Source organism: Macrobrachium nipponense, chromosome 17 (assembly GCF_015104395.2).
Source record: "Macrobrachium nipponense isolate FS-2020 chromosome 17, ASM1510439v2, whole genome shotgun sequence".
Lineage (NCBI taxonomy): Eukaryota > Metazoa > Arthropoda > Malacostraca > Decapoda > Palaemonidae > Macrobrachium > Macrobrachium nipponense.
Window position 1 is genome coordinate 2,584,233 of NC_087210.1, and position 25,000 is coordinate 2,609,232.

General features: G+C 40.2%; 1 protein-coding gene across 1 annotated transcript in view; it reads right to left on the reverse strand.

The window, feature by feature from the left end:
* The window catches only part of LOC135196477 (SKI family transcriptional corepressor 1 homolog-B-like), a 91,554-nt gene that overhangs the window by 38,253 nt on the left and 28,301 nt on the right, over positions 1-25,000 (reverse strand). The window contains exons 2-7 of the mRNA XM_064223329.1: positions 22,921-23,062; positions 13,218-13,316; positions 11,881-12,002; positions 10,953-11,099; positions 7,793-8,048; positions 4,454-5,638 (exon numbers count right to left, since the gene is read on the reverse strand). Of these exons, the coding sequence (XP_064079399.1) occupies positions 4,454-5,638; positions 7,793-8,048; positions 10,953-11,099; positions 11,881-12,002; positions 13,218-13,316; positions 22,921-23,031 (1,920 nt within the window). The 5' untranslated portion in view covers positions 23,032-23,062. The remainder of the gene's footprint in view (positions 1-4,453; positions 5,639-7,792; positions 8,049-10,952; positions 11,100-11,880; positions 12,003-13,217; positions 13,317-22,920; positions 23,063-25,000) is intronic.

Consider the following 25,000-nt stretch of genomic DNA (forward strand, 5'->3'; position numbering starts at 1 on the left):
AAATCTTACACGTGTCCCAAGTAAGCTGGAAGTCGAATCACGCCTTGTTTAATGCAAGTGTTTTGAAATTAAAAAGAAACATCTTGCACAGGCTTTGCATGAAACAAATAAAAGAAAATAATTAGATATTTTTTAAATTGTATCTACATAATATTTCACCCAATTCTTGAGGTGAATTCTCTGACTTCATGTGAAATATCTGACTTCAATTGAATGCACTGACTTCAAGTGAATATTCTGACTTGAAATGAATTCCCTGAAATCCCTGAATTCTCTGACTTCAAGTGAATTCTCTGGCTCTGAAGTGAATTCTCTAAATTCCCTGACTTCAAGTGAATGCTCTGACTTCAAGTGAATTCTCTAAATTCTCTGACTTCATGTAAATCACTGACTTCAAGCGAATTCTCTAACTTGAAATGAATTCTCTGACTTCAAGCGAATTCTCTAACTTCAAGTGAATCATTCACGACCAGCATCCGTTTATCGAGGAGTCGACTTCGAATTAATCTCTCACACCTTCGCGAACAATGGAGAGCAGGCGGTGCGTCAATTATTTATTTATATATCGGTGACAGATGCGAGAGAGAGGGAAGGAGAGAGACGACGAAGAGGCGATGCTTGATTGCTCCATAACTATTAAGCGGACAAAGAAGAAGAAGAAGAAGAAGAAGAAGAAGAAGAAGAAGAAGGAGAGGAAGAGGACACCTAACCCGTCGTCATCCACTGGTGCAGACAGTGGTCCGCACTAGCGCATCGGCGAATCGTAATTACACGGCATATAATAAGTCCATTACGCTGTTATGGAGACTTACTTTAATTCCGTAATTGTCGATTCTTATGCGTAACCACAACCTGGAGTAGGAGGGGAGTAGGAGGGGAGTAGGAGGGAGCCCCTTTCTGCCTCCCACTCCCCCACTCACCCCTTAGAGAGGTATACTATCCCTCTTCTCGGACGACTGTTGACACTCCGTCCCCAGCGAATGTTTGCGCTGTTAGCGGGCTATTTGCTCAGTCAATTCGTCATTGGCCGTTATTGCATAACCGGAAAATAGCCTCTCGAGGTGACTATAAAGAGGTTGTCAAGGTTCTTTTTTAAAATGGGTGCGTGACGAGGAGGGAGGACTGTGCTCTCTCTCTCTCTCTCTCTCTCTCTCTCTCTCTCTCTCTCTCGTAGATTTTGCTTCGAACTTAAATATAATTTTTCGCTGAAACTTTTCCAACTTGGCTTCATTCTATAGTTGTCACTAATGTAAATGACGACAGATGATGATAGAGTGAATGATAATGATAGTTATATGAGATGAATGATGAATGACAACGAATGATATTAATGTAATAAATCGCAAATAATCTGCATTTTTTCTGTCCGCCCTCAGATCTTAAAAGCCACTGAGGCTAGAGGGCTGCAAATTGCAAAGTTGATCATCCACCCTCCAGTCACCAAACATACAAATTGCAGTCCTCTAGCCTCAGTGGCTTTAATTTTATCTAAAGTTAAAGCTAGCCATGATCGCAGATTTTCTGTCCGCCCTCAGATCTTAATAACCACTGAGGCTAGAGGGCTGCAAATTGATACGTTGATCATCCACCCTCCAGGCACCAAAAATACCAAATTGCAGCCCTCTAGTCCCAGCAGTTTTGATTTTACTTAAGGCTAAAGTTAGCCATTATCGCGCTTCTAGCAACTTCATAGGACAGGCCACTACCGGACAGGTATTAAAGTATCATGGGCCGCGCCTCACACAGCATTATATACCGAGACCTACGAAAGATAGGTCATTCTGTTATTATGGATTCTTCCTTTTTTACACTATTATTTTTACTTGTTATTTTAATGGATTATCTTCACTTCTTTGTATATTCCCTGCATATGGCCATGAAGCTGAAACAAAGGATATTATTATTATTATTATTATTATTATTATTATTATTATTATTATTATTATTCTCAAGGTAGCGTCGGCATCCTTTGATCACCGTCCAAGCATTAAAATCAAGGCTCTTATGTGGAAATAATCTAACGATCTTAAAAAGTATTTCATTATTTACGCAGCAAGAGGCCGTGCTAACAAATGGTCGCTTAACGTAAGGACAGCTGGTTTCTTATGTAGGAATAACTATTTAACTACCATTAAATTAAATTAAAGTATTTTCCGTTTTACAGGGAAAGAGGCCGTGCGTGCTTATGATGCCCGCTTATAATGTAAGAACAACAGCTTTCTAGAGTAGAAATAATGACTTAACCACCTTGAAAATAAATCAATTATTTTCCATTTTGCAGAGCAAAAGCCCTTGCTGACAAATACCCGCTTTATCTAAGAGCAAAAATTATTTTCCGTTTTACGGGTCAAGAGCCCGTGCTTACAGATGCCTGCTTTATCTAAGACAAAAATTATTTTCCGTCTTACGAGGCAAGAGCCCGTGCTCACAAATAAATAAACAATCTATCAAAAAAAATTTATTTTCCGTTTTACGAAGCTAGAGTCAGTTCTGTCAAATACCAGCTTTATGTAAGTAAAATCATGATTTTCCGTTTACGGGGGAAGAGCCCGTGCTTACAAATAAATAACCAATTTATCTAAAAACAAAAATTATTTTCCGTTTTGAAGAGCAAGAGCCAATGCTGATAAATACCCCCTTTATATAAGAACAAAAATCATTTTTCGTTTTACGAGGCAAGAGCCTGTGCTCACACATAAATAACAAATTTATTTGCTGACAAATACCCGCTTTATCTAAGTAAAATCATTATTTTCCGTTTTACGGGGCAAGAGCCCGTTCTTACAAATAAATAACCGATATATTTGAAATATATATATATATATATATATATATATATATATATATATATATATATATATATATATATATATATATATATTCCGTTTTACGGGGCGAGAGCCCATGCTTACAAAAACTCCCTTTATCTAACAAAAAAAAATTATTTTCCGTTTTACGAAGCAAGAGCCCGTGCTCACAAATAAATAACCAACTCATCTAAAAACAAAAATTATTTTCCGTTTTAAAGAGCAAGAGCCCGTGCTGACAAATGCCCACTTTATCTAAGAACAAAATTTATTTTCCGTTTTACGAGGCAAGAGCCCGTGCTCACAAATAAATAACCAATCTACCAAAAAAAGAAAAATTATTTTCCGTTTTAGGAAGCAAGAGCCCGTGGCTGACAAATACCCACTTTAACTAAGAACAAAAGAAAAATACAAAAATCTTATCGATCATGGCGACCACCAGAACTGCATATAATATAATATTTAATGATGGAAGCTTTCATTAGTCACCGTTGTTTTTCCTGACGGAGCTCAAGGTTCCTCGAAGGTTTCCGATCGATGACGACGCGGAACGCTTCGCCTCCTTCAGTTGGTTCTCCGGTTCTGAGAAACATTACAGAATTCCACTTAATTAAAGGGAATGGAAGACCTTCCGCCGCTTAATTATGACCACCACGGTCGATTACGAGGCAATAAAATATATCTGGCGACGGCAGTAAGTCACACAGAAATTTTACCTTTATTACGCTCGACACTTTAGTCGGAATGAGCAGCTGCGTGATGGAGGGTAGTGGTGGTGCTTGTGTGGGGGGGGGGGGGGAAGGAACCCGCCCCTAAGTACGTTTTGTCGACAGGTGTGTCAGTCGGCGAAAAGATCCCCCACTTTTTTTAGTAGCGTTTCGTTTCTCAGTCGATATGAGAAATATGTCGACAGGGATTGCCAGTCGACGAAAAAAACCGATTTAACATCTGGAAATAGTAATGTATAAATTCTGCATCTTTCGTATATACAACACCGTTTTATTATCAATTTTCTGTCAGAGTAAAAATGGAGTTATCGAGAATATGCTAAGCGTCGTAACTTTAACCTACCTTTTTCTTACTATATGAAAAAAATTACGAGAGGTCATGAGGCGAATCAAATGCGTAGCGTTGCGTGTCAGCCGATCAATAATTTTATCCTTCGTGTGCCTCGCCCTAAGTAATTACTCCTCAACTTCTACGTCAGTCGCCTGAAGGAAACACTTTCCCAGTGTTGAGTCATTTTGATCTATTGGTTTATTAATTTATGAGTTTTTTTCTAATAAATTTCTTTGGTAGCTTGAAAATTTTAAGTTAGTGGCGCCTTTGGAGGTGGGCTTCTTCCATATGAATAGGGTTCGTGTACTTTATGATAATAATAATAATAATAATAATAATAATAATAATAATAATAATAATAATAATAATAATAATAATAGTTAAAATAAGCTGTGGTGGGCTTGTTCTATATGGATAGGGTTCGTCTTCTGAATGATATAGAAATAATAATGATAATAATAATAATAATAATAATAATACGGAGAGCTATTAACTATACAACAGGCCTTACTACTATAATCATAAAAATAGAATAGGCGAAAGGAAACTATTGAGAAAAAAAATAAAAAAAGGTCTTTCCAACTCACGTCAATCGCCGCCCGCGATATGTCTACACCCACGTCGTTGGAAGTGTTCGAAGTCGGGCTGCTGCAGGCGGCGCGGGCGTGTCTGCCGAGGGCGTGGTGGTGGTGGTGGTGGTGGTGGTCGCCGCCGATGAGACCGTGGGCGGCTCTGCTGCTGCTGCTGTGGTGGTCTCTCAGATCTCTGCTGAGGAGGAGGAGGTCTCTGGGGTCGTCCCGGGGGGCGGTGCTGCTCTCGCAGTCACCGCCTTCGCTTCCGCCTCCTCCTCCGCCTCCGCCTCCACCGCCGCCGCCGCCCGCGTCGCTGCTGTGGGCGGCGGCCTCATCCGACAGGTCGTCGTCCTTCTTGTAGTCGCCGCCGAGGACTTTGTAGCAGCCGCCCCCAGCGTCGCTCGCCTGCGGGCTGAGATCGAGGCCGCGCTTGGTGGTGGTGATGCCGAAGTCGTCGGGCGGCTTCAGCGACTCGGCCACGGCCCCCTCGCTCTTGTAGATGTCGTGCTTCAGGTCCTGCAGGCTGAAGCTGCTGCTGTTGTCCTTGCTGCTACCTTTGCCCTTGCCGCCACTGCTACTGCTACTGCTGCTGCTACTGCTGCAGGAACTGTAGGCCTCTGAGACGCCCTTGCTGCTGCTGCTGCTGTGATGCCGCTGATGCTGCTCCTCCTCCGTCACCTCGATGTCTATGGTCTCGTCGTCCGAGTGCCGGCTCGAATCCGGCAGCTGAGCGCCCGAGTCCCCTCCCTCCGAGCTCCCCAGGGGCGGCGGCGGCGGGGACGCCGCCGCCGCCGCCCTCGTTACGGGCGTGAAGGCGGAGAAGTGCGCCGCCGGGCGAAGGGCGGTTGCGGCCGCCTCCATATCCGCGATTCGGACGTCCGCAGCGGCGTCCGACCGCGGGTCGGGTAGGGGCAAGGGGGGGAAGCTTGGCAGAGGTCTCCTGGGCCACGCCGCTGCCAAGGGGTACGGCAGCCCCAGGGGCGGCAGCGCGCTTCGGGAGCCCCAGAGGTAGTCGACGAAGGTCTGGCGGGCGTCCTTGTGGTGGGCGGGGTACGGGGCGGGCAGGGGCGCTAAATAGGGCGGGGGGTAAGGGAGGTCTCCGCCCATGGTCTTCAGCGAGGGGCGCGTGATGGCGGTGGGCGGTTTGGCCAGGGGCGCTTCCAGGCGTGGGGACTTGCTCAGGCGGGAGCCGGGTCCTTGCTGCGAATAAAGAAAAAGAAAGAGAGAGAGTAAGAGAGTGAGAGAAACTAAAATACATTTCAAATCAAGAGACAAATAATCTGGCATCAAGAACGACAAGTTAATTTTACATGAATATAATTTCCCGGCCTAAGTAAATTTTTTTTAAAAACCTGGATTAAAAACTAAACCGTGATTAGCTGTCGAATCATAACTAAAAACCTGGATTAAAAACTACCGCGATTAGTGTTAATATATTCCGGAGCTGGTTCTAGAATGTGGCGTTAATTCGTTAAATACAAAATATACTGATTGATGTCCGGTCAACTCTAATTCTATGCAAATCATTTTAACCCGGGAAATGGGATACATTTATTGAATACATATGACGCGAATCCATTCCCCCCGAAACGGCTTTATTACAGCTGCATTAGAGGTTTATTACAGGCATCATTAGATTATGACGTTGTTTAACCCTTATCGAAAGTTTAATAAACAGCTTTTTTGGCTGGAGCGTCATTTCTCTCTCTCTCTCTCTCTCTCTCTCTCTCTCTCTCTCTCTCTCTCTCTCTCTCTCTGGGTGGGATTTTATATTTTATCGAATACCTACTCATTATTTTTTATTTCTATTTTATTTTTTTGCGTCTGTATCATTTCGACAGTGGGTTTTAAAACAAGAAAAATTACTGTAACGATACAAAAGATAATACTCATTTTTCTTTTAAGAGTAACTTCTTTAGAAAAAAAGATATTTATTTAGATTTATAATTGCAAATATAACCCCCTATGTTGATTCTTTCAAATGAACGCCATAATATTCTTTAATAATATTATTAATTAATAATAATAATCTGTATGAATAGGGTCTTTCATCTTCTGAATAATAATAATAATAATAATAATAATAATAATAAAATAATAATAATAATAATAATAATAAATAATTATAATAACAAAAATAATCTTCTGTATGATTAGGGTTCTTTGTCTGCTGAATAATAATAATAATAATAATAATAATAATAATAATAATAAATATAATAATAATAATAATAATATTCTTCTGTATGAATAGGGTTCTTTAACTTCTGAATGATACTAATCATAATAATACTAATATAATAATAATAACAATAATAAGAATTTAATAATAATAATAATAATAATAAGATAATCAAAATAATAAATAATAATAATAATAATAATAATAAATGACCTATGAACATTCAAATCCTGAAATCAATACGGATTATTATTCCTTCTCGTGGTCAGGTCGATAGCGTGACCTCACTCTCTGAAACTCCAGATGCGCGGGTTCGAATCCAGCTACGGACGTCAGAATTTCTTCATATTTCTTGCCTTAGGATTTCAGGCTTTGCAGTGACAAGCGTATCCAAAAATGCATGGCTGAAGAATGCCATAAATCAAGAAGGTATTTTGTGTGTATTACAATAACATAAGTATCTGGTCAAAAGTGACCAGAAAATTCTATATGTATTGGAATGGAATGCCATGTAAGATTTAGTGCAAAGGCTAAGTGCTGGGACCTATGATGATGAGGTCATTCAGCCCTGAATGGGAAACTGAGAGTAGAAAGGTTTGAAAGCTGTAATAGAATGAGAAACAGAATTAAAAGGTTTGAAAGGTGTAACAGGAGGAGAAACTGAGAGTAGAAAGGTTTGAAAGTTGTAACAGGAAAAGAAACTGAGTATAAAAAGGTCTGAAAGGAGTAATAGGAAGAGAAACAAAATAAAAAGGTTTGAAAGGTTGAAAGGTGTAAAAGGAGGAGAAACTGAGAATAAAAAGGTTTGAAAGGTGTAACAGGAGGAGAAACTGAGAATAAAAAGGTTTGAAAGGTGTAATAGGAAGATAAACAGAATTAAAAGGTTTGAAAGGTTGAAAGGTGTAAAAGGAGGAGAAATTGAGAATGAAAAGGTTTGAAAGGTGTAACAGTAGGAGAAACTAAGAGTAGAAAGGTCTGAAAGTTGTAATAGGAAGATAAACAGAATGAAAGGGTTAGAAAGGTGTAACAGGAGGAGAAACTGAGAGCAAAAAGGTTTGAAAGATGTAAGAAGAATATGAACGTAGGAGAGACACTCAAAAGAACGCTAAGGGTCGCAGCTACGGGCTCAAGGAACGCCGCGCAGAGGAACCTCCTTCACTGACAAGTTATACCTGAGACCCGGCGGCCATCAGCCTCTTCCTGGTGCCTCCGTTGAACATGGCCTTGACGTCCTCCCAGGCGTGAATGACATCGATGGGCGGGTCCCCTGCCAGCCTGATGTGGCGTCGCCAGGAGTTGAAGTTGGCGGCGTCGGGCTGGACGTATTTGCTGTCGGCCAGACGGTGCGAGTGGAACACGAACTTGTTGGGGCTGAAGAACATGGCGCAGTAGACACACTTGATGCACTTGGCGCGGGAGGAGTTGTACCTGGAGTGGTAAGATGGCGGCGTGAACGACGCTTGTCAAAAGGAAAGTTGGAAGGTTTAGGTTTAGTCATTAGGTCTATGTTTTTGTAGGGAGGGAAAAACGTAGCTAGAAATAAGATACTCGTACCCCAAGGGAGATAAGATAGCTGAAGGAGAAATATTTGCATTTATCTATATATTGAACCACCATACTTCAATCAAAGATGATAAATAAACATTCAAAATTATCTTTGTGAGTAAATACTGCATTTTGCAAGAAGACAAACGAAAACTGAAATATAACTTTTACTTATTACAAGAAACTCCCCTTCAATCATGCATTTGTATGATTAAATACTAACTTTCCATTGGATGTTTACCTGCTCATTGCAAATGTAACTTAGCAATTCAACTCAAATGACTCTAGCAATTAACAATCTTATTCTAGCCACAATTTAGCACCTCACGGACAATATCAATAAAGTGTGACGAAGAAGTTCCCTGTCAATTATTATCGCTTTCTTGGGAAGTAAGCCTACAACCTATTTTGTTGTTGTTGTTGTTCTTGTTGGGTGTTAGGAAAGGTCTATGGAAGAGTTAAAAATGTCTGAAAAAGGTGTTTCGCGTCGAGTTAAAGATGCAGGAAGTTTAGGATAGGATATTTATGATTTATACATTAGAATGAAAATGTCAAAAATAAATAGCGTGCATGTTAAACTGTATAGAATTATTATTTCTAATAAAATATGGCGCACTTATTTTGATTTCCGTTGGCGAAATAACGCTCTACTTGACCGTAGATTTTAGCACGTGCCCCAAGTAAGCTGGAGGTCGGATGACGCCTTATTCACTTTTCTCAGGTATGTCATGAATTATTTTTTATTCTTCATGAGTTTTTCATTTTTTTAAGGATCAGTAACGAATGATCATAGATTATAATCTTTTTTTTATTTCAACCATAAATCTTTACTGGAATAACTAGAATAGAAAAATTAGTTTTTCCTTTCTTAATCATAAATCTTGACTGGTAAAACTGGAATAGAAGAATTAAGGTCAAAGACCAAGTGTTGAGGACCTATGATGATGAGGTCATTCTGCGCTGAAAAAACAATGTTGAAACAATGTTGAATATGAACGGAGGTATAGTAAAAAAAGAAATTAAAAGTGGTTAGCTAGGTGCCGGAGGGACAGTTTAAAGAACCGTCTTGAGCAATGCCTACAGTGCTCCGTGTGACGTGCACTGACGGCAGTATATACCCCGTTTCGGGGTATGATTCTAAACCACTGAACCCGAATGTATGAATATATGAACCTCCAGGAATGCCCAAATCATCTACCATTAGGATAAACACGAATATCTTTGCTCTGTCTCCTTAGAGAATTGATAGAGAAAAGAAAGTGTAAGTATAAATGCGGAGGAACACATCTGAAGGAGTGGCAGATTAAATCCCACCTCAAGGGAACGAATAACGCAGGATACTCCGAGCCGAAGGACTTCCCCCTCACTCTGAGGAGGAGAAAGAACCGTGAACCCAACTGTATTTTTATCTCACACTTAGGGGGGCTACACAAATGGCCGACTAATGGCTCCCTGCACCACAAATACACTCGAAAAACCCCAGTCTTTATTTTTTTTATTTCGCCTTTCTTCGAAGGAACACTTTTTTATTCCCTAGAAGGAACACTTTTTTATTATTGCCTCAAAGGAACACTTTTTTAATATTATTATTACCTAGAAGGAACACTTTTTTTTATTACCTAGAAGGAACAATTTTTTTTATTATTATCTAGAAGGAGCACTTCTTTTTATTATTACCTAGAAGGAATGATGTTTCCTTTACCTCGAAGGAACACTTTATTTACTTCGAGGTTACTTTTTCCCTTACCTGGAAGGATCGTATTCCCTTACCTCGAAGGAACATTCTCTTTTTTACCTCTAAGGAACGATTTCTCCATACTTCTAAGGAGCACTTTCTCCTTACCTCGAGGAACCTGTCTCCTTACTTCTAAGGAACACTTTCTCCTTACCTCGAAGGAACACTTTTCCCTTACTTTAAAGGAACTCTTTTTACCTCGAAGAAGTGCTTTTCCATTCCTTCTAAGAAACACTTTCTTTATACCTCTAGGGAACACTTTCAATCCTTATCTCTAAGGAACACTTTCTCCTAACTTCAAAGAAATACTTCCTCCTTACCTCTAAGGAACACTTTCTCCTTACTTCTAAGAAATACTTTCTCCTTACCTCTAGGGAACACTTTCTTTTTATCTCTAAGGAACACTTTCTTTTTACCTCTAAGGACTGCTTTCACCTTACTTTGAGGGATCACTTTCAATCCTTACCTCAAAGGAACACTTTCTCCTAACTTATAAGAAAAACTTCCTCCTTACCTCTAAGGAACACTTTCAGTCCTTACCTCTAAAGAACACTTTCTTTTTACTTCTAAGGAACACTTTCTCCTTACCTTTAAGGAACTCTCTCATTTTTACCTCTAAGGAACACGTTTCCCTTACCTCTAAGGAACACTTTTTTTCCTTACCTGGAAGGATCATATTCCTTTACCTCAAAACAATACTTTTCCCTTACCTCGAAGGAACACTTTCGCCTTACTTCTAAGGCTCACATTCCCTTACCTCAAAGGAGCTCTTTTCCCTTACCTCGAAGGAACACTTTCTTCTTACCTCTAAGGAACACTTTTCCCTTACATCTAAGGAGCACTTTCTCCTTACTTCTAAGGAGCACTTTCTCCTTGCCTCTAGGGAACACTTTCTTTTTTACTTCTAAGGAACATTTTCAATCCTTACCTCTAAAGAATACTTTCTCCTTATTTCTAAGGAATACTTTGAATCCTTACCTCTAAGGAACACTTTTTATTTACCTCTAAGGAACCCTTTCTTTTTACATCTAAGGAACCCTTCCAGTCCTTACCTGGAAGGAACGAAGGATCCCCGGCAGCCCCAGTTGCACTCATGCATGACGTCGAAGGCGAAATTTTCGGGCAGCTTCGGGGGGGAGTTGTCCCCCAGGAAGGATTTGCACAGCCTCTCCGCCTCCCGTTTGGTTATCATACCGCACCTGCGGGTTTTTGTGGGGGGGGGGGAGGGGGGGGGGGAGGTGGGGGCGGTGTGGGGACGGGGGGAGGAAAAGAGAGAAAGAGGGGTGAGTCTACGCTCTATTTTCAAGAGTCAGTAATCTACTTTAAGAGTCTACGTAACAATTTTAGAGTATAGCGTCTAATTCTAATTTAAGAGTTTGCTCTCTACTCTCTAATTTAAGAGTCTACTCTCTAATTTAAGGGCAGAGTCTACTACACTCTAATTTAAAAGCCTACGCTCTATTTTAAGAGTCTCCACTCTACATGAGAGTCTACTACATTCTAATTTAAGAGTCTACACTCTACTTAAGGGTCCAAACTCTAATTTAAGAGTCTACACTCTACTTAAGAGTCTACACTGTAATTTAAGAGTCTAACACTCTATTTTAAGAGTCTACACTCTACATAAGCGTATACAATCTACTTAAGAGACTACACTCTACTTAAGCGTCTACTACACTCTAACGTATGAGTCTACTCTCTACTTTAGGACACGTAGATAGTTAAGAAAGATTGTTCTAAGCCCTACTTCAGGACAAAATGAGAGAGTTAAGGATATATATATATTATATATATATATATATATATATATATATATATATATATATATATATATATAGCTTCTTTCCCCTGGACTGAGCTACAAAAATGACCTTCAGTTGCCCCTCCCGTCGCCCTCCGGATAAAAAAAAAAAGTTCAGAAGAAGAAGAAGAAGAAGAAGGAGAAGAAAACCCGAGACAGCTGCTGCCCAACACACCCACCTTCTGGAGGAGATGGGCATGGCGCCCGCCCGTCGGAGGATCTCGAGCTGCACGGGCGTGCACTGGACGCAGGTGATGCCCAGGGCCACCCGACGGTTGTGAATCTCATTGTAGCTGAACTCCTGCTTGAAATACACAACGAGAGAAAGGGGAAAATAGGATGATTCTACGACTGCTTGAAAGAGAGTTGGCTTCTATATATAATGAGACTTTGTATAGATATTTATATATATATATATATATATATATATATATAAATATATAAGCATCAAGCTACAAAACATCCTTTAATATCCAATTCGCTCTACCTCAGAATTAATCTACTTTCATACACGTTAACCGAAGAGGGACTTATTTTATTTATTTATTTTTTTTAGTTGATAATAATTTCGTCCTCTCGTGGATTCGAACCAGCGCACACAGAGGAGATATCAGGACTTCAGTGACGTCTTTACCGACTCGGCCAACGAGTGGGTAAAGACGTCACTGAAGTCCTGATTTCTTCCTCTCGTGGATTCGAACCAGCGCACACAGAGGAGAAATCAGGACTTCAGTGGCGTCCTTACTTGTTGGCCGAGTCGGTCAAGACGTCACTGAAGTCCTGATTTCTCCTCTGTGTGCGTGCTGGTTCGAATCCACGAGAGGACGAAATTATTATCAACTGATTAATTCCCCTTCGGTTAAAGTCTATGAAAATATATTAATTCCGAGGTAGATCGAATTGGATATTAAAGGACATTTGTAGCTTAATGCATGTATATGAATTACGGTCAGGTATGGTTAAGGAAATTGCGAATAATTTTGAAGATAAGTGAATTATCTGAATCTTCTAACTAAAATTGAAGTTCTACTGATTTTTTTTTCAACTTGTTTTCAAAAATGTTGAACTATGTGGAGGAATTATCACAAAAATTATTGATTTTCAGGAAAACTTCAATGCAAAAAATATAATATTGAGAGAGAGAGGAGAGAGAGAGAAAACTTCAATGCAAAAAATATAATATTGAGAGAGAGAGAGAGAAAGAGAGAGAGAGACAAAGTGTGAAAGAGAGATACAACGAAGAAGAGAGGAGACAAAGTGTGAAAGAGAGATACAACGAAGAAGAGAGGAAGATAAAGGAGAGAAAGTTAGAAAAAGGAAGGAAAAAGAGAGAGAGAAGAGAGAAAGTGAGAGAAGAAGAGGAAGAAGAAGAAGAAGAAGATAGAGAGAGAGAGAGAGAGAGAGAGAGAGTGAGAGAATAGAGAGAGCGAGAGAAGAAGAAGAAGGAGGAGGAGGAGACGAAGAGAGAGAGAGAGAGAGAGAGAGAGAGAGAGAGAGAGACATGATGTCTGCTTACCTTGAGCAAAGTGTTGGAGATCTGTGCCAGGCAGAGCCTTTCGCAGTTGTCGATGTTGAGGGAGACGATTGGCACTCCGTACAGGATGACCGTGCCCACCTTCCACAAGGGGGGGTGGGAAACAGAGGGGAGAGGTCAGAGATCGAGGTCACAGGTCAACGGAAAATAATATATTTTTTTACCTCAGTTTTAAATTGTGACTGGAAAAAATTTTTCCATGCCAAGAATGAAGATGTGATGATTGGATACCAAGGATAAAGATGGATGATTTAAAACCAAGGATAAAGATGGGATGATTTGATACCAAGGATAAAGATGGGATGATTTGATGCCAAGAATGAAGATGGGATGATTTGATACCAAGGATAAAGATGGGATGATTTGATACCAAGGATAAAGATGGGATGACTTTATACCAAGAATAAAGATGGGATGATTTGATACCAAGAATAAAGATGGGATGATTTGATACCAAGAATAAAGATGGGATGATTTAAAACCAAAGATAAAGATGGGATGATTAAAACCATGAATAAAGATGGGATGATTTAAAACCAAAGATAAAGATGGGATGATTAAAACCATGAATAAAGATGGGATGATTTGATACCAAGGATAAAGATGGGATGATTTGGTACCTAGACCTTACCTAGAATAGAGATGGGATTTTTTTTCTACCAAAAATAAAGATGGGAATTATCTAATACCAAGAATGAAAATTAAATAAACTACTATGAGATTCAGGGTCTCTGTAACACGGTTTTTTGGACTTTGCTCCTTGTCAAAGCATCGGATGTAGCTGAAAGTTGACATATGTATATTTTACAACCACACACAAATTTTGTCAGCATTATCAATAACCTAAACCCGATAGTTTCAATTTTTATAGAGGTAAAATGATCTAGCCGACGCCATGGCCAATGATTACGAGCCAAGAGTCGAAAAACATTCATTACGTAAGCAAGGTAAACAAACACCTTTTGACTAAATGTTGCCCCGCCCATCCACCAGACAGAAATTCCATCGGCTCTGAAACCCAAAGACTTTATGAATGGCGGAACGATACATAGATGTGGGTAGGGTATCAGTGTCAGCGTAGTAATACTACTGTAGCAGTAGTGCCGCAACAGTATAGCAGTAATATCCATGAATTAAACGTTTAGGCCAACTGCTGGGATCCTTGAGGATCATTTAGCACTTCTTACAACTACTCGAGAAATTAGTTTTTATAGCCAGAAGTTAAATTTTCTAATCCAACAATGCCCATGATAGCCTTCAGTGTTATCCTGAATTATAACGAGGCGAAAGTGGGTGGAGCCTCATGAAGTCACCATTCTGACGATAATTATTGGTGAAGGTTTAAAGCCAATATACGGTACCGGCGTTTTTTTTTTTTTCAGTAAATAGGTAGATAGCCAATAAATAAAAATTGCTTGACATTGGATATAGTAGTTATCAAATCAAGCTTGTCTACTATGTTTTTGATAATTACCAACTATTCCCTACATCTTGTTAATCTGATTGTGACCTATAAAGTAGACTGTAATTTCTTTGGAAACTTATTTTGGGAGTTAGACTAATAATCGAAGTGTTTTTGTATTTATTAACATATTTTGTTGGTTTGTTCATTATGACAATTATCCGTGGAGAGGTTCCAGAGTTCATAAAGGTGTACTGCTTTGCTTGTATTTAAATTTGTATGTCATTGTTGCCAGAGGTTTAGCCTTCGTTACGTATAGCCAATCATCCATCGAGAAAGAGGGAAGAAATGCTGTCATAAGTTACGTAACGAGTGCGTTCGAAACTTTTCTCTGAGGGCAAGTTTGGCCCGTCTCAAAAAAGGTCACTTTTACATTATAAGTACCAAATTTATTCAACCTACGTAGTGCAGAATACACTCAAATTTATGTGTTGTAATATAATATTCTGAATAAGCGTTATATTTATGAAATGCATAGATAAAAAGTTATTGCGAAAAAACCGTGTTACAGAGGCCCTGAATCTCATAGTAACTATCGTCTACGTCAATGCACCTATCTTCTTTTCAAATCTATATAATGCCCTCTTCATCTATAAATCCCCGCTACGAATTTCCTTCCTTTTCTATATGTTTGTATGCACTAGCCGATACAGAAAGAAAAAAGTTGTATCTATTTATTTATTTATTTACTTATTTATTTATACAGATATCTCCCGACGACGCGAGAGAAAGATAGGATGATGTTAATTTTTCGCTAAATTTACATTTTCTTATATGAAAAAAACTTTTTTTGGATATTTTCGCAGCGATGACTCTTCCATCAAAGAAAATATCATGTCATCTGCTGCCAGAAGGAATCAAGTGTCACCTGGTATAGCTGGTTCACTTAAGGTAGATTCTTGGATGAGCCGTATTCTTACGAGACGTTTGTTTGGCGGCCGCTGATTGGCTGGTACCGGGAGGTAGGCAGCTCTCAGCCAATCGGCGCCCGCCAAACAAACGTCTTATAGATACATGGCTCACCCAAGAATCTACCTTAAGTGAACCAGCTTATAGCTGGTACCATCGTCTCCAGCAGCTCCTGAAGTGACTCCAAGACCAGTGGCTACGTCCGTGATCGTCCAAGTCGTCTTGAAAAGTCTTCGGAGACAGAATGTGAGCAGAGCGGTTGAAGAATATGGTTAAAATGGACTGGACGACGAAGCAGATCGAGGACCAGTATTGATGCAGCGATGCCGTTTTTTCTTCATAACATTGGCCATTAGCAGTGTTACCATAAGCAGTTCTTCTGATTTTTTAACATTATTTATGATTGAGTGGTTAGAATGCGTATTTTCCGATGTAGAATTATTCTCCGTGACGTAAAACTGTATTTTTGACGAAGAAAAATAAAGGATTTCAATAAAATTCTTTTATATAAATAAGCAGGATATGTTTTATAGCCTTATTTTCATAATAAAACATGAAAAGGCAAAGAGAAGAATTTTATGCCTCACCGCCGTGGCTGTGGTCAGCATATCACGGAGGGTTGCCAGATGTCACAAGAAAGCCACCCTAGTAGACGAAATTACTCAAAAAGGCAACACTGATATGGGGTCGAGGTTCCTGCTTTCTGCGCTTACGGGATTTCCCTCGAAGACGTTTTGAAATCCTTCCTGGAACTACGAGAGCAACGAATTCCAAAGGCTCCGAGAACAATCTCCGAGATGCTTCAAATCGTTTTGAAGCTTCAGAGAGAGCAGGGGCCAAATTTGAAAAGCTCGTAAAGAGAAGGAAAAAAAGAGTATGGAGAAATGACTTGTATGTGAACGCTGATCGTTCAAGAGTAGAACAAAACGAGGCTGAAACAGTACTTCCTGAGGAAAAGGACGAGAAAACAAGAAGACCAAGGCCCTACTCAGGATGGAGTCCAAAAGCTGCCTACGCAAGTCCTCCTCTCAGGACAAGGATGAGGCCCAATTTTACAGTGATGCCGTTTTTTCTTCATAACATTGGCTTTCAGCAGTGTTACCATAGGCAGTTCATCGTATTTTTTTACTTTATTTATGATTTAATGGTTATAATGCGTATTTTCCGATGTATAATTATTTCCCGTGATGTTAGAAAACTACACATCACTAGCTCAATATAAAGTATTTTTGACGAAGAAAAATAAAGGATTTCAATAAATTTCATTTGTATAAATAAGCAGGATATGTTTTATATCTTTATTTTCATAATAAAACATAAAAAGGCAAAGTGAAGAATTTTTTTCTTCAGTGCCGTGGCCTGTGGTCGGAAAAGCCACGGAGGGTTGCCAGATGACACCAGAAAGCCACACTAATAGACGAAATTCCTCAAAACGGCAACCCTGGAAAAGCTATAAAGGCTCGCCAGTCTCTTGAGGGAAACCTTGAAGGAAAGGGTCCGACCCAGAGGCTGCTTCCTCGGAGGAAGGCAGGTTTCCTGCCAGGCTGGGGAAGCGGGTCTGGAGACGGCCCCAAGGGTGACGGCCAAAGGCTACTTAGGGGGGCCAGATCTTTGAGGGCACCCTTGAAGGGGAGTGTCCTCTCCAGGAGAGGAAGGCAGGATTCCTTGTGAGTTTTTTATAAGAAACTCATTGCAGTTTCATTTCCCATTCATAGAATACTCTTCATCACTCTAATCATGTTTTCCAGATGATGAAAATATTTAGATATTTTCTTAATTTTCTATTGTACTCTGTATCACTTTGTTTTTATCAACATTATTTCATGCCAAGAATTCACTCAAGGTAAAGTGTATTTCGCATTATTGCCATCAGTCTCTGCGTAGCGCTTTCCGCTGGTTCAGCGCCCCAAACACGGGAACCTGAGAAACCGTTTCTTCTCAGAGCCCATAGATGAAGATGGTAATTATCGTCTTTCCGGTGATCTGGGAAGAAGATATTTTGGTTTTTCTCGAAAATTTATAACGTATCGTCAATTCATTTATACCACTCTGTCAATTTCTTGGCAATTTTATGTCCTTTATCCCTTGAGGCCACATTATTTATTATTAATGGGTATGGCAACGGCGTTAACTTGTAGGAGGTCAAGGAAATACCCGAAGAGAGAAGTCCTCAAGACCAAGGATCCCAGTTCACGACTTTTTCAACCGTTTAAATACAAACAGGGAGTCCTTCAACTGCATTCCTGCCCCGCGTAGGACGTCTCTCGCTAATAACTAACTAATAATAATAATAATAACTAATAATAATAATAATAATAATAATAATGGCCTCTTTGGTGGTGGGCTTGTTCCATATGATTAGGGTTCATCATCTTCTCAATAATAATAATAATTCGAGGACTAGTACTATGTACTATACACAGTTTACGCGCCTACCAAAAACAGACAGATGAATAACGCCTAATGCACAACTGCCATCGAACAGCATCATAAGAGAGACTCATTATTTTCCCCCAATTCCCCTCCCCTCCCCCCTATCCCTTCCCCACTCCTTCCACTGAGGAGGAAAGAGAGAGAGAGAGAGAGCAAACAAACAGGGATCTCCGCGCGCGGGCTGCCGGCCGAGCCGACGCCCTCCAAGAAGAAAATCTTCACTAATTGGCGCCCTTTGACCCGCGCCCCTTTGATGTAATCGGGCGGGAGATTCAAACTCGGCGTGACGGAAAATCCAAATGTTTGCACGCGCTTTCTGGGCCACAATGGCGTACGTGTAAATATACTGCGTCTAAACAAGTCACGCCTTTTATGCCGTACAGAGAATATATTATGAAGAGGTGTTTACACCTCCGGCCATTCAGGAGTCAAAGGGCGCCTTTTATTTTAGGGGGCCGGAGGGCGGTGGCGTCGTCCTTGCGGGGGCGAGGGGGTGTGGGGGGGCGGGAGGACCATCTCTCCCCGGGAGCTGAGCTGCAGCAGTTTGGCAAAATACTCACCCGTACTAGACGTGAATGCAACGAGCCTTGTCTTGAGAAACTTTATGTTTTTTCGGGGGGTAGGGAGGAGGGACGGGGGGCCAGCTTTCATCTTTTCTCCTTCTGCAATTGTTCGTGGAATCTTTTCCAAACGTCTTGCTCCTCTCTCTCTTCTCTCTCTCTCTCTCTCTCTCTCTCTCATCTTTTGATGCGTATTCTCTTTCATGTCTAGACGTCTTTATTCTTTCGTAGTTTTTTTTTTTCATCTTCTCCGGGATGCTAAGCAAACCCTTCCTGAGGTACTATTATGCCCTCAGACCGCTATCAAAGGATGCACTAGTACTACTGTTTCAGAGCATGTCTGTTTCTTACTGTTCTGTGCTCTTTGAAATGGTCTGTCTTCTGTCTGTCTGTCTGTTCTCTCAGACATCTTCTTGTGATTCCAAACCGTTTCTGAACGAGGAGTTCTCGTTCTTTCAGAAACTGGGTAAATGGCAATACCGTTCTTAGTGGCCTTCAGTCACATCTATCAGTTCTTCTGCGAGATTATTGAGATTATTAGTAGGGGAGAGCGGTCCGAATCATCACCATGGATAGGGATGATTCGGACATTTTGTAAATTTTTATTTGAAGATATATAGCTTCAAGTATAGTGAAGCATTACGACTTACCAAATTCACTCGTAAATCTAGGATGATGAGGCTACACATTGACATGTCAACAACATCTCTGCTCCTTAAACTCTTATTTCTAGATAGAAATTAAAAGCAAAAAATGTCCGAACCATCACCGCTCTCCCCTATAATTATCGGTGGGTTTTTTTTTTTTTATTTTTATCGGCATCCTTTTTATATCCCACAGCAACGAGTAACTTCCACTGTCTATTCGTTACATGGCTTGAAAAAGTTGGTGGCCATTTTAAATTGAAGAATTTAACTTGAGTTTGGTAAGCGGATAAACTTTCAGATCTTTAAAGAAATTCAACCAGAAAAGCAACCCAGTTGTTGCCCGTAGGCTCACAAAATTATAGTTTTAATTCGGACATAACATTTCACGGCATATAAGGCCCTTGTAATGGATTCTTCATTTGATGCACACATTTTCCTGATATGGCTGCCTTCAAAACATTCATTCTAATGTCCTAAGAATATAGAATCCAATGGAATTCTGTCAAAAACATACGAGTACCTGCTTGAATGGAAGACTTCTATCTATTACTTCTTTTTAATGAGAGGGGTCCCTTCTTTCTGTGTTTCCCTATTTCAAGGCATTGGCCCCTTTGGTGGGCTTGTTCCATATGATTATTAGGTATCATCAACTGAATATAATAATAATAATAATAATAATAATAATAATAATAATAATGATAATAATAATAATAATAATGCTGTTAAAAAGAATGGCAGTTTTTTTCCATTTTTCCTTACAATTCGCTTCTCAGCGATGTTTCTGAGTAACTGGCCAATATTCATATTGGGAATTTTCAAGAAATTATAAATGCTGAAGGTAATCTTTTATTAGAACAGGATCTCAGGTCCAGGTCAATCCAGGGGTCGTCGTCAGTGCCGGTATTATTCCGTAGGACGAGATGACCTGCGAGAAGGTCGAAACATCACGTGATACCACCTATACCAACACCAATACCAGCCCTTAAACCAAAGACGACCCCGGCCCCGAACTGAACTACGCCTACGGAATAATACCGGCACTGACGACGACCCCTGCTTGACCTGGACCTGAGATCCTGTTCTAATAAAAGATTACCTTCAGCATTTATAATATTTTGAAAATTCCCAGTATGAATATTGGCCAGTTACTCAGAAACATCGCTGAGCCTGAGAAGCGAATTGTAAGGAAAATGGAAAAAAACTGCCATTCTTTTTAACAGCATTATTATTATTATTATTATAATTTTTATTATTATTATTATTATATTCAGTTGATGATACCTAATCATATGGAACAAGCCCACCAAAGGGGCCAATGACTTGAAATTTTTAAGCTTCCAAAGAATACTACGGTGTTAATTAAGAAGAAGTGAGATGAAGTAAAGGGAAACACAGAAAGAAGGGACCCCTCTCATTAAAAAGAAGTAATAGATAGAAGTCTTCCATTCAAGCAGGTACTCGTATGTTTTTGACAGAATTCCATTGGATTCTATATTCTTAGGACATTAGAATGAATGTTTTGAAGGCAGCCATATCAGGAAAATTGTAAGTTAAATAGAAAAACCAATATATAAAATCAACTCGCTTAATTCTGCCACTCTTTTCAACAGCATTTGCATAAAAGAGGGTCTTGTACCAAAATAATAATAATAATAATAATAATAGCGTAACGGAATTCCAACGTTTCCAACCGTATCATCGGTTCATTTTCAAGGAAAGGTGAGCGTGAACTGATTAGAATGGGGTCGTTCGGCGGTATTTAATGTGTCCCAGGTGCTCTGTCTGATGGGCGCTGCGTTTTCATTGGCTGAACAGAGGATTAAGTCCCTGAGTCAAGCCGTCTTGCAGAGGTGGAAGCTCGCACTGCTCTTCTCGTGCGGACGCTGGAGACTGGGAGCTTAGTATTGGGAAGGTCATTGCCGATAGACGGGGGCACCTGATTGGCCCGTTCGATCGGCTCTATGGTGCTGGCGGGCGGCGCCCTTCGTGCCACCGTCGGGAGGAGTGAAGTCTCTTGGGTGGTGTTGAGGCTGGGTCTCTCCTTCCCGATGTGTAGGGCCTCCAAGAAGCGGAGGCGACGGTGGTCTGCTGCCTTATCGATAATTCTGATATTAGGAATAATGTCATTCCTAGTTATCCTGGTATTGTGGACGTTTTTGGCATGATTATGGATGGCGCCTTCCTGAGCGTGGCAGGATATCCTCTTCGAAAATCGCATAGTCGTCATACCAATGTAAGCGCCGGGGCATTCCCGGACAGGGCATTTGTACTGGTAGACAACGTTAGTTTTCTTGAGAGGGTCCTGCATCACGGGGGCTGGATTGTTTTTCATAATCAGGCCACTGGTCTTCTTGCTCTTGTGGTAAATTATTAATTTCACTTTTTTCGCAGGGTCCGTGGGGGAGACGTTCCTTTCTATGATGGTACGAAGGGCTCGCTCGTCCTCTTTGTATTTCTTATGAAATACTCCCTTGTAAAAGAGAGTGACGTCTTCAAGGGCGGCGGGACGAGGCTCCTGCTGATACCATTTATCGATGTTTCTGCGAATGCATTTAGTGATGTCCCGGTTGGAATACCCGTTGGTAATTAAAAATAATAATAATAATAACAATAATAATAATAATAATAATAAAAGACTGTCACCCTGGCTGTACTTCTTCCTCAGTTAATTTATTTTTTTCTGTAAATGACCCCTAACATTGATATGTAATCAAATATACGGTGACTGGACACTGATTTTTGTGCGCTTTTTATTCCATAAACGCAAAATATACTTATCTATCTTCAAGATGTAATATGATCACTCTAGAACTCGAAAAGTTCAAGTAAGCATAGATGTCAACAACCTTGATCTCTGAGATGAAAATGTTAATATGTCAGTGGCACTTACAAAGTAACCCTCTGTATATTCATCTGTCTGCGACATGAGCCTGGAAGACTTTGATTCTCAAGAACCCGCTCTTATGATCCTGGACTGACAAAAGGTTAAAAAATTAGCCTATAATTGCTGATACGCAGTCACGAGGAAGCTGTTGAATCTCTTTACTGATTCTAGTTGAGAAATTAGTATTATTGAATGAAGTTCAGCTAAAAGGGTTAGGTTTCAGTTGTGTGACAACGTGATTCCTTGGCAAAAATCAATCCAAATTTTAGGACACCCCAGAGGGGTTAAAAGACAGCATAAACCCAGGATAACCTAACCTAACCTAACCTAACCTAGGTGGTATACCTACTCGCACAATCAAAGTTTTAAGACACTCCGGAGCAGTTAACAGAAACCAGAGAACTAGAATAGCCTAACCTAACCTAACCTAGGTTGTATACCTACTTGCATAGTCACAGATAACAGAGCTAAAGAGAAATATTACAGCTGAGAGAATTTGCTTAATGCTGCACATGAAAGAAAAGATTTTTTGTCCGTAGCGTAATTAGAAAGAAGAACATTCAATATGGCGACCCCTGCCTATACGTACAGGGGTGTGGTTTCTTACGCCACAATGTTACGTTTACTGCTTTGGAGTGTTCTCAGTAAAAGTCACCCATTGCAAAACCCATCACATTTAACTACTGTGCTGATTAACCACCAGCACACAAACCACTACATATTCCCCATAATGCACCAGCTGTGCATATACGTGTGGGGGTTATTTAGACGTACACATGCACACACCTACTTGGTTCGACTTAGTAGTTGGAGCAGGATCCGGAGGCTCTATGGAAGGAGGTGCCAGGGGCACTGACGACGTCATCGGTGGGCTCAGGGGCTGTTGGACCACGCCTTCCATCGGGAGGGGGATGGGGAGGGGGCGACGCTCCCTTGAACCAGAGACAAGAAAATCATTAGGTAAATGAATGCATCGGTCTACTGGTCACTGCTGGGCCTAGATCCAAATGAAAAAGGGAAATTAAGATTCGATCTCGAGTCCCGGGTATCAGAACGTTGGCGGGTAATTGTCGTCGCCTCGTTCTGATACCCCGGCACCGAGTTCGAGTCTCGGCTAACCATTAAAATATCTTCATTTATTTCATAATTTGGTTCTAGGCTTAGTTGTGACCAGCGTTAGCGAAATGGGAAGAAATCGAGAGGTTAAGGCGGTATTTTGGTTCATAAGAAGACCGTATAGTTTGTCACTTTTGTTGAGAAAAGAGTTTGATAATAAAAGTGGAGAGAGAGAGAGAGAGAGAGAGAGAGAGAGAGAGAGAGAGAGAGAGAGAGAGAGGTGGAGGAGAGATCTATTACCAAAATTTATCACCAGAACTTTTAAGAATGGAGAAATATAACTAGACTAATTCCAGTTTCTAGTTAAAAAAAAATTTATTTTAAAAGATTTGCTTTACAAATAATTACTTTAAAGATAATTGCTACGACAATAATCGCTTCAAAAATTGTTGCTCCAAAAATAATCACTTTGAAAATAATCAATCGCTTTGAAAATAATCACTTCAAAAATAATCGCTCCAAAAATAATCGCTTCAAAAAATAATCACAAAATAAACACTTAAAAAATAATCATATTAAAAATAATCGCCTCAAAATTAACTGCATTAAAAATAACCCCTTCAAAAATAATTGCTTCAAAAAACACATTAAAAATAATCCCTTTAAAAATAATCCCCTCAAACATAACCGCATTGAAAATAATCCCCTTAAAAATAATCGCATTAAAAATAATTGCCCTATAGTACGATTTGTCACCCACTTCGTTTATAAAACGACCAAAAATAATAGTGCCAGAAAAGGAAGTCGATCAACCCGAAACAGACGAACTGGGAAAAGATAATACAAAGAGAGAGATGACCACACAATAATAATAATAATAATAAGAGAAAGGATAAAAATCAAACCATTTGACATTTGCACATGAGGAACGAAGCCGCGCTGGAGAGAGAGAGAGAGAGAGAGAGAGAGAGAGAGAGAGAGAGGGGTGAGAGATGAGAGGAGAGAGAGAGAGAGAGAACCTTGACAAATTGCAGACGCCACTGAAGGAACTCTACTACATAGCGTTATTACTTTGCGGGAAAAGTCACGATAAATGATCGAGAGAGAGAGAGAGAGAGAGAGAGAGAGAGAGAGAGAGAGAGAAGATTGCTTTTACAGGTATTTATGCAAGGTCCCGCAAGACGGATGAATGCAGATATGGTGCTGGACGTTGTGCGAAATAGGGTGGATTCATCCATTAATAGGGGACGTCTCCCATGGGAAGAGAGAGAGAGAGAGAGAGAGAGAAGATTTCACAGTCAGATGTTTATCTAGAATTTTGGGGAGAGAGAGAGAGAGAGAGAGAGAGAGAGAGAGAGAGAGAGAGAGAGAGAGAAGATTTCGCAGTCAGATGTTTATCTAGAATTTCGGGGAGAAAGAGACAGACAGACAGAGAAGATTTCACAGGCAGATGTTTATTTAGAATTTCGGAGAGAGAGAGAGAGAGAGAGAGAGAGAGAGAGAGAGAGAGAGAGAGAGAGAGAAGATTTCACAATCAGATGTTTATCTAGACTTTTATCAGAAGAGAGAGAGAGAGAGAGAGAGAGAGAGGGTGGGGTATGGGAAGGCTTATCAAATTAAATACAAATAAAATAACTGCAAAAACCTTTATGAGCTTTTACGCCGACACGAAAGATCCTTAGAACTACAATCGTGAGGAAAGCGTATTTGCGCCACAAATCAGCAACTCAAACTCTTTCCTGATTCGACAAAATGCGGCAGAAGATTCCGGGATGGAAGCTGTGTAGAGCTGAAGAGATACAACACATCCCATT